We start from the raw sequence: 15,086 nt of genomic DNA on the forward strand, positions 1-15,086 counted from the left end.
GCAAAGTTTTTTTCAATGAAGCTAACTTTAAATGATTCAGAAATGCACTCTATACATTGTTAATGTGGTAAATGACTATTCTAGCTGCAAATGTATGGTTTGTAATTCAATATCTTGATAGGTGTATACAGGCCCATTTTCAACAACCATGACTCCATCTTATGGTACTTTGTGTTTGCTAAATGTGTAAGAAGGCTAATGGATGGTTAGAATACCATTGAAAACCCTTGTGCAAGTATGCTAGCAGAGCTAAAAACAGTTTGGCTGATTAGAGAACCTGTAAACCTGACGTTCCTTTGAGCTACTTGAGAATCTGGAGCATTACATTTGTTTGTTCCATTAAACTCTCAAAATGGCTAGATAAAAAGAACTTTCATGTGAAACTCGACAGTCTATTCTTGTTCTTAGAAATGAAGGCTATTCCATGTGAGAAATTGCCAAGAAACTGAAGATTTCCTACAACGGTGTGTACTACTCCCTTCAGAGGAGAGCACAAACAGGCTCTAACCAGAGTAGAAAGAGAAGTGGGAGGCCCCCGCTGCACGACTGAGAACAAGACAAGTACATTAGAGTCTGCAGTTTGAGAAATTGACACCTCACAGGTCCGCAACTGGCAGCTTCATTAACCCCTTCATGACCTAGCCTATTTTGACCTAAATGACCAGGCCATTTTTACAATTCTGACCACTGTCCCTTTATGAGGTAGAAACTCAGGAACGCTTCAATGGATCCTAGCGATTCTGAGATTGTTTTTTGTGACATATTGGGCTTCATGTTAGTAGTAAATTTAGGTCGATCATTTTTGCGTTTATTTGTGAAAAAAAAAATCAGAAATTTGGCTAAAAGTTTGCAATTTTCAAATTTTGAATTTTTATTCTGTTAAACCAAAGAGTTATGTAACACAAAATAGTTAATAAATAACATTACCCACATGTCTACTTTACATGAGCACAATTTTGGAAACAAATTTTTTTTTTTGCTAGAAAGTTATAAGGGTTAAAATTTGACCAGCGATTTCATTTTTACAACAAAATTTACAAAACCATTTTTTTAGGGACCACCTCACATTTGAAGTTAGTTTGAGGGGTCTATATATGGCTGAAAATACCTAAAAGTGACACCATTCTAAAAACTGCACCCCTCAAGGTGCTCATAACCACATTCAAGAAGTTTATTAACCCTTCAGGTGCTTCACGGCAACAGAAGCAACATGGAAGGAAAAAATGAACATTTAACTTTTTAGTTACAAAAATGATCTTTTAGCAACATTTTTTTTATTTTCCCAAGGATAAAAGGAGAAAGTGGACCCCGAATGTTATTGTACAATTAGTCCTGAGCACGCCGATACTCCATATGTGGGGGGGACCCCACAAGTGACCCCATTTTGGAAACTAGACCCCCCAAGGAACTTATCTAGATTCACAGTGAGCACTTTGAACCCCCTCGTGCTTCACAAATTGATCCGTAAAAAATGAAAAAGTACTTTTCTTCACAAAAAAATTCTTTTAGCCTCAATTTTTTCATTTTCACATGGGCAACAGAATAAAATGGATCCTAAAATTTGTTGAACAATTTCTCCTGAGTACACCGATACCTCACATGTGGGGGTAAACCACTGTTTGGGCACACGGCAAGGCTCGGAAAGGAAGGAGCGCAATTTGACTTTTGAATGAAAAATCAGCTCCAATCGTTAGCGGACACCATGTCGCGTTTGGAGAGCCCCTGTGTGCCTAAACATTGGAGCTCCCCAACAAGTGAACCTATTTTGGAAACTAGATCCCCCAAGGAACTTATCTAGATGCATAGTGAGCACTTTCAGCCCCCAGGTGCTTCACAAATTGATCCGTAAAAATGAAAAAGTACTTTTTTTTTTTTTCACAAAAAAATTTTTTAGCCTCAATTTTTTCATTTTTACATGAGCAACAGGAGAAATTGGCCAACAAATTTTAGGATCCATTTTATCCTGAGTACATTGATACCTCATATGTGTTCAGAAACTACTGTTTGGGCGCACGGTAGAGCTCAGAAGGAAAGGAGCGCCATTTGACTTTTTGAATGAAAAATTAGCTCCAATCGTTAGCAGACACCATGCCGCTTTTGGAGAGCCTCTGATGTGCCTAAACTTTGGAGCTCCCCCACAAGTAACCCCATTTTGGAAACTAGACCTCCCAAGGAACTAATCTAGATGTGCGATGAGCACTTTGAACCCCGAAGTGCTTCACAGAAGTTTATAACGCAGAGCCGTGAAAATAAAAAATCATTTTTCTTTCCTCAAAAATTATTTTTTAGCCCGCAATTTTTATTTTCGCAAGAGTAACAGGAGAAATTGGACCCCAAAAGTTGTTGTCCAATTTGTCCTGAGTACGATGATACCCCATATGTGGGGGGAAACCACTATTTGGGCACACATCAGGGCTCGGAAGGGAAATAGTGACGTTCTGGAATGCAGACGTTGATGGAATGGTCTGAGGGTGTCACATTGCGTTTGCAGAGCCCCTGATGTGCCTAAATAGAAAGCCCCCACAAGTGACCCCATTTTGGAAACTAGACCCCCCCAAGGAACTTATCTAGATGTGTGGTGAGAACTTTGAACCCTCAAGTGCTTCACAGAAATTTATAACGCAGAGCCGTGAAAATAAAAAATAATTTTTTCCCCACAAAAATAAGTTTTCAGCCCCCATGTTTTTTATTTTCCCCTTGGGTAACAGGAGAAATTAGACCCCCAAAGTTGTTGTGCAATTTTTCTTGAGTACGCTTGTGCCCCATTTGTTTGGGTAAACCACTGTTTGGGCGCACGCACGTCGGTGCTCGGAAGGGAGGGAGCACCATTTGACTTTTTGAACGCAAGATTGGCTGGAATCAATGGTGGCGCCATGTCGCGTTTGGAGACCCCTGATGTGCCTAAACAGTGGAAACCACTCAATTCTAACTTCAACACTAACCCCAACACACCCCTAACCATAATCCCAACCGTAGCCATAACCCTAATCACAACCCTAACTCCAACACACCCCTAACCACAACCCTAACCCCAACACATCCCTAACCCTAATCCCAACCATAACCCTAACCACAAGCCTAACCTTAATCTTAACCCTATTTCCAACCCTAACCCTAATTCCAACCCCAACTAATTCCAACCCTAACCCTAAGGCTATGTGTCCACATTGCGTAATTCGTGTGAGGATTTTTCCGCACAGTTTTTGAAAGATCCACAGGTAAAACGCAGTTACCATGGATTTCCGGTGATTTTGTGCGGATTTCACCTGCGGATTTCTATTGAGGACCAGGTGTAAAAGCTGCAGAAGCTGCACAAACAATTTACATGCTGCGGAAAATACAACGCAGCGTTTCTGCGTGGTACTTTCTGCACCATGGGACAGCGGATTTGGTTTTCAATAGGTTTACATGGTACTCTAAACGTGATGGAAAACTGCTACAAATCCGCAGCAGCCAATACGCTGCGGATCCGCAGCCAAATCCGCACTGTGCGTACATAGCCTAATTCTAATCCTAATTGCAATCCTAACCCTAATTCTAACCCTAATTCTAACCCTAACCGTAGTTCTCACCCTAACCCTAGTTCTAACCCTAACCCTAGTTCTAACCGTAATTCTAACACTAACCCTAATTCTAACCCTAACCCTAGTTCTAACCTTAACCCTAGTTCTAACCCTAACCCTAATTCTAACCCTAGTTCTAACCCTAACCCTAGTTCTAACCCTAACCCTAATTCTAACCCTAACCCTTGTTCTAACCCTAATTCTAACCCTAACCCTAGTTCTAACCCTAATTCCAACCCTAGTTCCAACCCTAGTTCCAACCCCAATTCTAACCCTAACCCGAGATCTAATCCTAACCCGAGATCTAACCCTAACCCGAGATCTAACCCTAACCCGAGATCTAACCCTAACCCGAGATCTAACCCTAACCCGAGATCTAACCCTAACCCGAGATCTATCCCTAACCCTAGTTCTAACCCTAACCCTAGTTCTAACCCTAACCGTAGTGGAAAAATAAAAAATAAAAGTTAATATATTTCTTTATTTTATTATTGTCCCTACCTATGGGGGTGATAAAGGGGGGTTATTTACTATTTTTTTATTTTGATCGCTGTGATAGAACCTATCACAGCGATCAAAATGTACCTGGAACAAATCTGATGGCTGGGTGATTTGGCGGGCGCACTGCGCATGCGCCCACCATTTTGGAAGATGGCGGCGCCCATGGAGAAGACAGACGGACACCGGAACTCGGTAAGTATAGGGGGTGGGATCGGAGCATGGGGGAGTGGACAGGAGGACGGAGGGGAGCAGAGGACAGGACGGAGGCGGTGGATCGGTGGCGGCGGGGGCAGATCGCGGTCTCCAGCCATGGCCGCTGATATTGCATCATCGGTCATGGCTGGATTGTAATATTTCACCAATTTTCATTAGTGAAATATTACGATTGCTCTGATTGAAAGTGAAACGTCACTTTCAACAGCCAATCAGAGCAATCGTAGCCACGGGGGGGGAGGCGAAGCCACACCCCCCGGGCTCAAGTACCACTCCCCCTGTCCCTGCAGGTCGGGTGAAAATAGAATTATTCTTACCGTTAATTCGGTTTCTAGGAACCTTCCACGACAGCCACTTCAGAGGATGTCTTCCCCGCCCTAATAGGGGACAGGAACACAAGAGGTTAAATACCCCTCCCCTTCCTGCACCGCCAGTGTTTTCCTGGACACAGTAGCATGTATAGTTACCACAAAAGTGCAGGAATCATCCAATAAGAATATCAGGCAGGGAGGGAAATTAGTGCTGTCGTGGAAGGTTCCTAGAAACCGAATTAACGGTAAGAATAATTCTATTTTCTCTAGTCACCTTCCACGACAGCCACTTCGGAGTAGTACCAACAGCTAATTTCTCTAGGGAGGGACTACAGCCTGCAGAACACGTCTGCCAAACGTTAAATCCCTATTGAAATTTAGCCGGTAATGTCTGGTGAACGTATGGATGGACGACCAGGTGGCGGCTCTGCATATCTGCTCTGATGAGGCATTCCCCCTCTCTGCCCACGATGTTGCCATTGCTCGGGTAGAGTGTGCTTTCAGAGAGGCAGGTGGATCCAGTCCCTGCGATGAATAAGCCAAGCAAATAGACTGTTTGATCCAGTTTGCGATGGTGTTTTTTGCCGCCTTCTTTCCCTTGTTTCGTCCCGAAAACTGAATGAATAAATTTTGATCAATTCACCAGGTTTCAGTTTGTTGTAAGTAAAATAAGACCACCCAACATCCAAGGTGTGAAAGGTCTGTTCTTTAGGGTTGGAGGGGTTTGGGCAAAAAGAAGGTAGTAGAATGTCCTGATCTCTGTGGAAATTCGAGACCACTTTAGGTAAAAAGGACCGGTCTAGTTTTAGTACAATGCTATCCGCAGTGACCGTTAGATAGAGTTCCTGTATTGACAGGGCCTGTAATTCACCAATACGTCTAGCCGTCGTGATTGCGACTAGAAAGACTGTTTTTAAAGTTAAGTTTTTTATGTTTATTGTATCCAGGGGTTCAAATGGATCCTGGGTTAGTGAGTTAAGTACAGTATTGAGGTCCCAGGAGGGTACCCTATTACGGAGTGTAGGACGAATTCTGGATGCTGCTGTCATAAATCGCTTGATCCAGCGGTGATTGGCTAAATTCGAGTCAAAAAAGCTACTAAGGGCCGATACTTGCACTTTGAGTGTGCTAGGGGTAAGGCCTATATCCAAGCCCTTTTGTAAGAATTGTAAGATCTTCGCTATATCAGGATTGAAGGGGTCTGGAACTTCTGGGGAGCACCAGGACAAAAATTTTTTCCAGACCTTAGTGTAGATGGCATTGGTTACCGCTTTTCTGCTTTTTTGAAAGGTCTGGATTACGTCATCTGAGAGTCCTTTAGCTTTTAAGATTGTGGCTTCAGTAGCCATGCAGCCAAGTTCAATCTGTTTAGGTCCGGATGTAGTAGAGGACCCTGGTGTAGGAGATCTGTCTTTTGAGGTAGAAGGCAGGGACCTTCCAGGGCCATATCTAATAGGGCGCCGTACCAACTCCTCCCGGGCCACAATGGGGCAATCAAGATTGTGGTCACTTCATCTGTCCTGATTTTTTGCAGAGTTTTCGCCAGCATGGGAATGGGAGGAAAGGCATATGCAAGGTTGAATCTCCACTGGTGTGAAAAGGCATCTATTCCTTGTGCCTTGTCTTTGTGATGAAGGGAGAAAAATGTTTCTACCTTCGTATTTTGCCTGTTGGCGAATAAATCCACCTCTGGAGTACCCCATTTTTCGGTTAGGGACTGGAACACCGCTTGGTCTAGGGACCACTCTCCCGGATGAACGTCTTTCCTGCTGAGGAAATCCACCTGAGTGTTGTCCAATCCCCTCAGATGTACTGCTGTGACCGATAGAAGGTTTTTCTCTGCCCAGAAAAATATTCTTGCAGCCACTTCTTTTAGAGAGGCATACTTTGTCCCCCCCTGGTGTCGTAGATAGGCTACTGTGATCATATTGTCCGAGTAAATACGAACGTGATGATTTTTGATCAGTGCAGATGATGCCTTTAGGGCCTCCTCCACAGCTTTCAACTCTCTTAGATTCGAGGAGCTGCTGCTGATGTTCGATGTCCATTGTCCCTGAAAGTGGAAACCCTCTACCACCGCACCCCAGCCTCTTTTGCTGGCATCTGAGCGGAGTGTTTTTAGGGGAAGGTGGTCCCAGATGACCCCTCTCTGGAGATTTTGGTAATCTAGCCACCATTTTAGTGCTGATTTCACATGGCCAGGGAGAAATATCTTCTGACTCAATGGAGTCTGTCGTCTCCTGGAATGTAGGAGAACATAAGTTTGGAGAGTTCGTGTGTGAGCCTGGGCCCAGGAAACCGATTGTATACATGCGGTCAGGGACCCTAGTACAGACATCGATTCTCTAAGGGTCGGTGCACGCTGGCCTCTGAACTTGGTTACCTTACGGACAAGGTTGATTTGATGATCTTTGGGTAGAAAAGATGTTCTTACATCAGAGTCCAGTAGCACCCCCAGAAATTTCTTCTTGTGGAGGGATGGACCTCCGATTTCTCCAGATTTGGGATCCAACCCAGGGTTTGTAATATCTCTAGGGACTTTGATACGTCTGTTTCCAGACGGGAGGCAGATGGAGTCATGATAAGCAGGTCGTCTAGATACGGGACTATGCATATTCCCTGTTGACGGATGAAGATTATCGCTTTCGCCATAATCTTTGTGAAAACCTGTGGGGCCGAAGAGATGCCAAAGGGGAGAACATTGATCTGAAAATGTTTGATTTGGTGACCCTTGGAGACTGCGAACCTGAGGAATTTCCTGTGCTCTGGATGGATTGGCACATGGTAATACTCATCCCTCAGGTCCACAGTCGCCATCATCCAATTTTGACCGATGAGGGGGATTACTGATTTGACTGTCTCCATTTTGAATCTCCTGTATCGGACTGATTCGTTTAAGGGTTTCAAATTTATGATAATTCTGTTTTTCCCCGACGGCTTGGTTATTAGAAAAAGGCGTGAATAATGACCACGTCCTTCCTTTAACTTCGGCACCTGAGAAATCACATTTGATTGCATTCGTTTTTGTAGATCTTGTAACAATGAGTTTTGGAGATCTGGGTTTTGAAGGGAGGTTATCTTTAAGCATTGTGGGGGTGGTCTCACGAATTCTATTTTTAATCCCTCTTGAATGGTACGAAGGACCCACTGATTTGTGGAGACGTTTTGCCACTCGGTGAAAAATCGTGAGAGTCGACCCCCGACCGGAGTACAGTCATTGCTTATCTGGGGTTTGCTGGGCCTGAGGGGCCAGGATATTTTTTCCCCTGCCTCCCTTAGGATAACTCCACCTTCCCGTTTTGCCTTTTCCTCTCTGTTAGGATTGATCACACGAGGGACGAAAAAAGCGTTTTTTTTGGGATTTTCTGCTCAGGGAGAGATTTCTTTATATCTGCCGCCTCATCCAAAATATCGTCCAGAACGGGTCCAAATACATTATGACCCTGAAAGGGTATGCTACATAATTTGGACTTGGAGACAAAATCGCCTCCCCAGGATTTTATCCAGAGTGCTCTCCTGGATGAGTTAGAGAGAATGGCAGCTTTCGCGGCGACTCAAACCGATTCAGCAGAAGCATCGGCTAGGAACCCCGTTGCTTTCTGTAGTAAGGGTAGAGAGTCTAAAATCTCCTCTCTTGGGGTGCATTGAGTCAAGTGATCCTCAAGTTTGCGTAACCAGATAAATAGAGATCTGGCCACGCAAGTAGAGGCTATATTAGACTTCAGCAGATTTGTGGAGGTGTCCCAGGACTTTTTTAATAAACTCTCTATTTTACGATCCATCGGATCCTTGAGTTGCGAAGAGTCCTCAAAGGGGAGGGCAGTTTTTTTTAGTTACCCTAGACACCTGAACATCCACTTTCGGGGTCTCCCATAAGGAGTTATCCCCATCCAATGGGTATCGTTTTTTTAGTTCCGATGGTACAGTCAGACCTTTTTCAGGGTGTTCCCATTCATGCAGAATTAGATCTCGTAAATTCTTATGCACTGGAAACCCTTTTTGATCTTTGGGTTTCAGACCCTTAAACATCTCATCATGTACTGTGAGTGTAACTTCTTCATCCTCTACCACCATGGTGCTTCTTACTAAACCGATTAGGTCACTCATGTCCTCAGAGCTAAAATAATATTTTTTGCTTTCTGATTTACAAGTGGGGGTAGAAGTGGAGCCTTCGTTTTCCCAGTTATCCTCTGAACCTGAGGACTGGATCTCTCCCGAGTCCAGGTCGGATTCTACTGGGGCTTTTTTCCTCTTTTTTGGAGGGGGTGGCTGAGGCACCGACATCTGTGAGAAGGTAGCCATAGAAGAATCGACCTCATCTTTAATGAGGGATATAATGCTATCCAACAGCGAGGGTTGTTCAGCGCGCAGGACCTCATCCGTACAGGATTGGCAGAGCTTTTTCCAGTATGTTGATGGGAGTCTGGCCGTACACACTTTACATTTGCGGCTTGACTTTTTAGGGTCGGAAACCTTTTCTCCCTATGAGAGAGAGAGAGAGAGAGGGTTTGCTAAGCCACTTAGAGGTATATATCTACATATACATATATACATGAATGCACATACGTATATAAGGGATAGCTGGGCCCGACACCTGCTACTTACTTTGGTAGGAGGGGGAACGCTGGCATCTGCAGATGCAGAGCAAGGGGGTCTGTCACCGTCCATGTCCGTCAGTGTTAACAGTCAGACAGCTTACCTTGCTACCCGGATCTCTTTATAAAGGATCGGTGGTCCCAGCGTGTAGTGCTCCTCCCCCCAAGTGTGGCCCGATTGGGGTAGGGTCCTGGAACGCCCCCGAAACGCTGTTTGTATGGCGTGCTTTTGCTGCTGGACGCCATTGCTGGCCGGCGTGCGCTCCATGGAACGCTTCCTTATTGAACCGGAAGTGACGCACGTTAACCCGGAAGTCATCAGGCCTCCGGCCACAGCCCGGGATGCGCGCCACCTCCAGCGCTGCAGCCATGGGAGGAGGGAACCGGGGGGCTGCAGGAGGCCCCCGGCAAGCACGTCACCACCCCGCATTACTCCCGAAGGGAGCGCCGGAGGGGCGGGAAGGTCCCGAGTCCCTCAGAAGAGAGGAGACAGGAGCGGCATTATTCGAGGAGGGAAGCCCGACCTTCAAGCCGCCCGGCTTTCCCGGTAAGTGGAGCTCCGTCGCCAGCCACGGCAGCCCCTTCAGAATCTCTTCATGCCCCCATAGGGGACAGGAAAACACTGGCGGTGCAGGAAGGGGAGGGGTATTTAACCTCTTGTGTTCCTGTCCCCTATTAGGGCGGGGAAGACATCCTCCGAAGTGGCTGTCGTGGAAGGTGACTAGAGAAATTACAGTTAACCCTTTCACCTGACCTGCAGTAGCACGATCCGACCATGACACATATGCTGCGTCACAGGTCGGATTGGCACAGATTTTCATGATGCATACGCTGCGTCAAAGGTCGGGAAGGGGTTAAATAGTACATGCAAAACGCCAGTGTCAACGTCTACAGTGAAGAGGCGACTCCGGGATGCTGGCCTTGAGGGCAGAGTGGCAAAGGAAAAGCCATATAGGAGACTGCCTAATAAAAGGAAAACATTAATATGGGCAAAAGAACACAGACATTGGACAGAGGAAGTTTGGAAAAAAGTGCTAAGGACAGACGAATCCAAGTTTGAGGTGTTGGGATCACACAGAAAAAGATTTGTGAGACACAGAAAAAGTGAAAAGATGCTGGAAGAGTATCTGACGCCATCTGTCAAGCATGGTGGAAGTAATGTGATGGTCTGGGGTTGCTTTGATGCTGATAAAGTGGGAGATTTGCTGAAGGTAAAAGGGATTTTGAATAAGGAAGGTTATATCTCCATTTTGCAACACCATGCCATACCCTGTGGACAGCGCTTGATTGGAGCCAATTTCATCCTACAGCAGGACAATGACCCAAAGCACACCTCCAAATTATGCAAGAACTATTTAGGGAAGAAGCATGCAGCTGGTATTCTATCTGTAATGGAGTGGCCAGCGCAGTCACCAGATCTCAACCCCATTGAGCTGTTGTGGGAGCAGCTTGACTGTATGGTACGCAACTTGTGGGAGGGGCTTCTGGAAGCATGGGGTGAAATTTCTCCTGATTACCTCAGCAAATTAACTGCTAGAATGACAAAGGACTGCAATGCTGTAATTGCTGCAAAGGGAGCATTCTTTGACGAAAGCAAAGTTTGAAGGAGAAAGTTATTATTTCAAATAAAAATCTTTTTTTGAACCTTGTCAATGTCTGGACTAGATTTTCAATTCATTTGGCAACTCATTTGATTAATAAAAGTGAGTTTTCATGGAAAACACAAAATTGTCTGGGTGACCCTAAACTTTTGAACGGTAGTGTATGTCTGACACTTCGGTGTCTATTTTTATGTTTCCAACATATTATGTTATTCAATAAAGAATATTTTTTGTACTGATTATGAACCTTGCACATTTCTATATAAGTAGTATACATGCAAATATTGCCTAGTTGGAATTCCACAGACCCAGTGCTGCACATCTACAGAACTAACCACTGTAACCACAAAGCCATATGTATTGTGCAAATTGTTATACAATATATGATATACTGTAATATGTAGCAACATGTAATCTATTGCTATACACTGTTGTAATATGTAATAATGTTGTAATTTGTGTTCAACTTAACAGTAAAAAAAAATGAAGGGCATAAAAATAAATATTCTTCATGAATATGTGCTTTTGTCAGTAATATATGGGAAGATCTAAAATAAACCTTTCTGTGAAAGCTTACATCTGGGCTTGTGTTGCAGCTGTGCTTTTGTATGCAGCATTTATTTCTAGGAAATTGAAACACTATAATTGAGCGTATAGGTTCATGGTTATAGAGAACTTCATAAAATGTCATTACACTGGAGTCTTCGCTTCACCGTTTTCACATACATTTCCTTCATCGTTCTTTTCTTTGAGGGTTTAGCAATGTTCTGTAAGATTTAATGGTTGCTTTCAGTTGTTCAGTAGTTAGTGGTAAAGTAAGGTTACCAATCAGTCCACATTGTTCACGGGCAAATGGCTGTGCAAGACGGCAGCGAATAATAATAGCCAATAATAGCGGAATAAGTACCAATTATAATCAAAGTGGCCATTTTATTAGTTGCAGATTTAAATAGCTTGTTTACACATTATGGGTCAAAATGAGGAATTTTTTTTGGTAACTGAAAGTGTGTTCTTCCTGTTCAGAGGATATATTGCAGAGAGCTTGGTTTGCAATGCCAAGAGCGTCATCTATAAATATAACGAATATTGCAGCAATGAATGCATTATATCTGTGCCCTGATAACTTGTGCTTTAAAATAAAATACACAAAATTTCAAGAGCAGCTCTAATTGTAGAAGAATTTACATTAGTACTTGGGATGTATTGTCCACACTCCAGCTGAATACTCTGCATCTTTAGGAGTACGACATCCACATATATTATCACACTGCCCAATCTGAACGCTAAAGTGTGAAATGTCTCAGGCTGGAGCAATAGAGTGTACATTATCAGGGACAGAAGTATCCTACAATTCCAGACCAAAATCTACACTCTGCATCGACCGTGCAGTGAGTTGTGCTGTGGACTTTTGATTTAAAGCACATTTTTTGCGGTGCCACCAATGTAAATTCCATGCACTTAGTCTTATTCTTACCAGCTGCCATATTTCAACTGTTCCTGGCGCCGCGTTGGTCGGTCTCCAACAGATTGTGACCTGCCGAAACTCTCCAGTGTTTACTGGGTGATCTGGAAGACACAGCTGAATGCAAGTCTATGAGAGCCTCGTTCTGACTGGCTGCATTGAGAGCTTGTGACCGCAACGTTACCTCTGACTTATGATCAGTTGGAAGTTATGGTTGCAAAATGGCAGAAAGGGACAAAAGCAGCCCTGGGAAGAGCTGAAGACAGCGGCTGGTTATAAGACTCGGGTCAGGGAACTTAGATTAGTAGCACCACTCCAGCCCTGAAATTAAAAAAAAAACAATGAGGGGTGTTTTAACCTTTCGCAATATGTGAGTGAAAATTCAATCAAAGTTCCACAAGCGTGTGATTACAACATAATTTGAGCTCTAAGCTATGAGAATGAAGTTTCTACTTTGAAAATACACATGGCTGTATAATCTTGTTATTAAAGTGGTTTTATACCCTTTATGTTTGGTATAAACAATAAGCAGCACCTTCTCCGTTCTGATCTCCCACCACTTCTTCGTCCTGCTGGTTGGCTCTCATAGCCAACTCCTCTCCTACTCCACTGTTGTTGGCAAGTGACTGCTCCAACCAATTAGCGGGCGACAGCACTGACACTATGGATGACGCTGTGATCAATCAATGGCTGCTGCAGTGGAGATTTATGTGGTTTATAATGTGAACTCTGGTGATAGGTACACTTAGTAAGCACATCTGTAGTAGTGTGACTCATGGACATTTGTGGATTTACTCAAGACAGGCATATACGGTACATTAAGAAGAAAAGCAGGATGTTCCTCAAAATAATATATAATACTTAAATGCTACGGCAGAAGGATATCAAGTCACAGGCATTTAATCCATACTGCTCATATAATGTATTTGGAGTGTAGAGCATCTGTTCTCTGAAGGACAAAATAACCTCTCTGCAGTCCCAAGCAAAGATATGCAGGTCAGCTCCATATAACCACTATTACACCACACCACTTCCTCATCTCTAAGTATTTCCCATTGATCATGGTATCCTTAAAGTTGTAAACAATCACATGGTTCCAGATTAAACTTTGATAATCTATGCAACTACTTTCTGGTGCCAAGTAAAAATGGAGGTAGCGGATTTCATTTTCTTTTTTAATAAGAGGTATAATCTGATCTGATTTCTAAGATAAACTACTCCACCAGTTTAGATACATCTCCCTTATTGAATTTTACTGTCGAGAAACAGTAATCAAATTTCAAATGACACCCTGTATCCGAATTTGTCAGAATCCATGAGACCGGTGTTCCACAACCCCAGTCCTTAAAGTAAACTGTAATTCCATAATCTATGCAATACTAAGGAAATCCGGGAACCATGATTTGCTGGTGGGACTTGAAGACTGGAGCTGAGGAACACTGCATTAGACTTTATTAACTTCAGAACTCACTTTGCTAAAAAGCCAAATTCTTAGGTAGATGCTTCTGAGCTCGACACTGGTACTACAGTGTTTAAATTATTCTACTGGGTCTACTTTTACATTCAGATATGACCGAATCCCAATGTAACATCTCAGAACTTTGTACAGAAAACTTTGGCTGTAGTCTTCAGACACTAGATAGACCACAAACTGTTAGATGTCAGTAATAACTGTTCAGGCGCACATGTACCAAGCTCTTCTGATGCTTCCAATAAGAAGCATCTTCCTGATGCTGCAATAAGAACAAAATATATACTGAAAGTATTTGATACTACAGGTTATCTTCTGCAATACTTCATCTAAGTAATTGTGGAGAATTTACCTAAAAATCTCATTATTACCGTAATTTAGAAGCAAGTAGTTTATCACAATTCCAATCCTGCTGTACTGAAAAATCAACTGTACTGTACACTCAATAAGTGCTATCAACTTGACTTCTTATTTTTTTAGGAGTGTTTACCCAAAGATCATGGACCGACAATATTATTTATGTAAAGAAATGCAAGAGAGCAATAGCTTAAAAATGTGATGAATAAAGGTGCAATTGTTCACTTTGTGACGTTGTGCGAGACAACACTTAACCCCTTTATGACCGGAGGTATTTTCATTTTTGCTCTCCTTCCCAGAACCATACCTTTTTTATTTTTCCATCAATATGGCCATATGAGGGCTTGTTTTTTGCGGGACGAGTTGTACTTTTGAACACCACCTTTGGTTTTAACATATCGTGTACTGGAAAACAGGAAAAAAATTCCAAGTGCTGTGAAATAGCAAAACAAAATGCAATCCCACACTTGTTTTTTGTTTGGCTTTTTTGCTAGGTTCACTAAATGCTAAAACTGACCTGCCATTATGATTCTCCAGGTCATTACGAGTTCATTGACACCAAACATGTCTAGGTTATTTTTTTTATTTAAGTGGTGAAAAAAAATTCCAAAATTTATTAAAAAAAAAAAAAATTGTGCCATTTTGCGATACCCGTAGCTTCTCTATTATTCCTGATCTCTGGTTGAGTGAAGGCTTATTTTTTGCGTGCCGAGCTGGAATTTTTAAAGATACCATTTTTGGGTAGATATGATCTTTTGATCGCCCATTATTGCATTTTAATGCAATGTCGCAGCGACCAAAAAAACGTAATTCGGGAGTTTTGACTTTTTTATTCTTGATACACCACTTAATGATCGGGTTAATTATTTTGTTATATTGATAGATCCGGCGATTCTGAAGGCAGAAATACCAAATATATGTATGTTTGATTTTTTTATTGTTTTATTTTAAATGGGGCGGAAGGGGAGTGATTTGAACTTTTTTTTTTTTTTTAAATTTCTTACTTTTGGCG

General features: G+C 42.9%; 1 protein-coding gene across 2 annotated transcripts in view; it reads right to left on the minus strand.

The window, feature by feature from the left end:
* The window catches only part of AUH (AU RNA binding methylglutaconyl-CoA hydratase), a 409,285-nt gene that overhangs the window by 138,088 nt on the left and 256,111 nt on the right, over positions 1–15,086 (minus strand). Inside the window, exons 7-8 of one of the 2 annotated variants that reach the window (XM_069762325.1) lie at positions 14,382–14,479; positions 11,685–11,852 (exon numbers count right to left, since the gene is read on the minus strand). The exons of the other annotated variant lie outside the window; for it this stretch is intronic. Of the exons in view, the coding sequence (XP_069618426.1) occupies positions 11,757–11,852; positions 14,382–14,479 (194 nt within the window). The 3' untranslated portion in view covers positions 11,685–11,756. Of the gene's footprint in view, positions 1–11,684; positions 11,853–14,381; positions 14,480–15,086 lie in introns of those variants that run through there. 2 annotated transcript variants of the gene reach the window in all.

The sequence above is a fragment of the Ranitomeya imitator genome, chromosome 1 (genome assembly GCF_032444005.1).
Source record: "Ranitomeya imitator isolate aRanImi1 chromosome 1, aRanImi1.pri, whole genome shotgun sequence".
Classification (NCBI taxonomy): domain Eukaryota; kingdom Metazoa; phylum Chordata; class Amphibia; order Anura; family Dendrobatidae; genus Ranitomeya; species Ranitomeya imitator.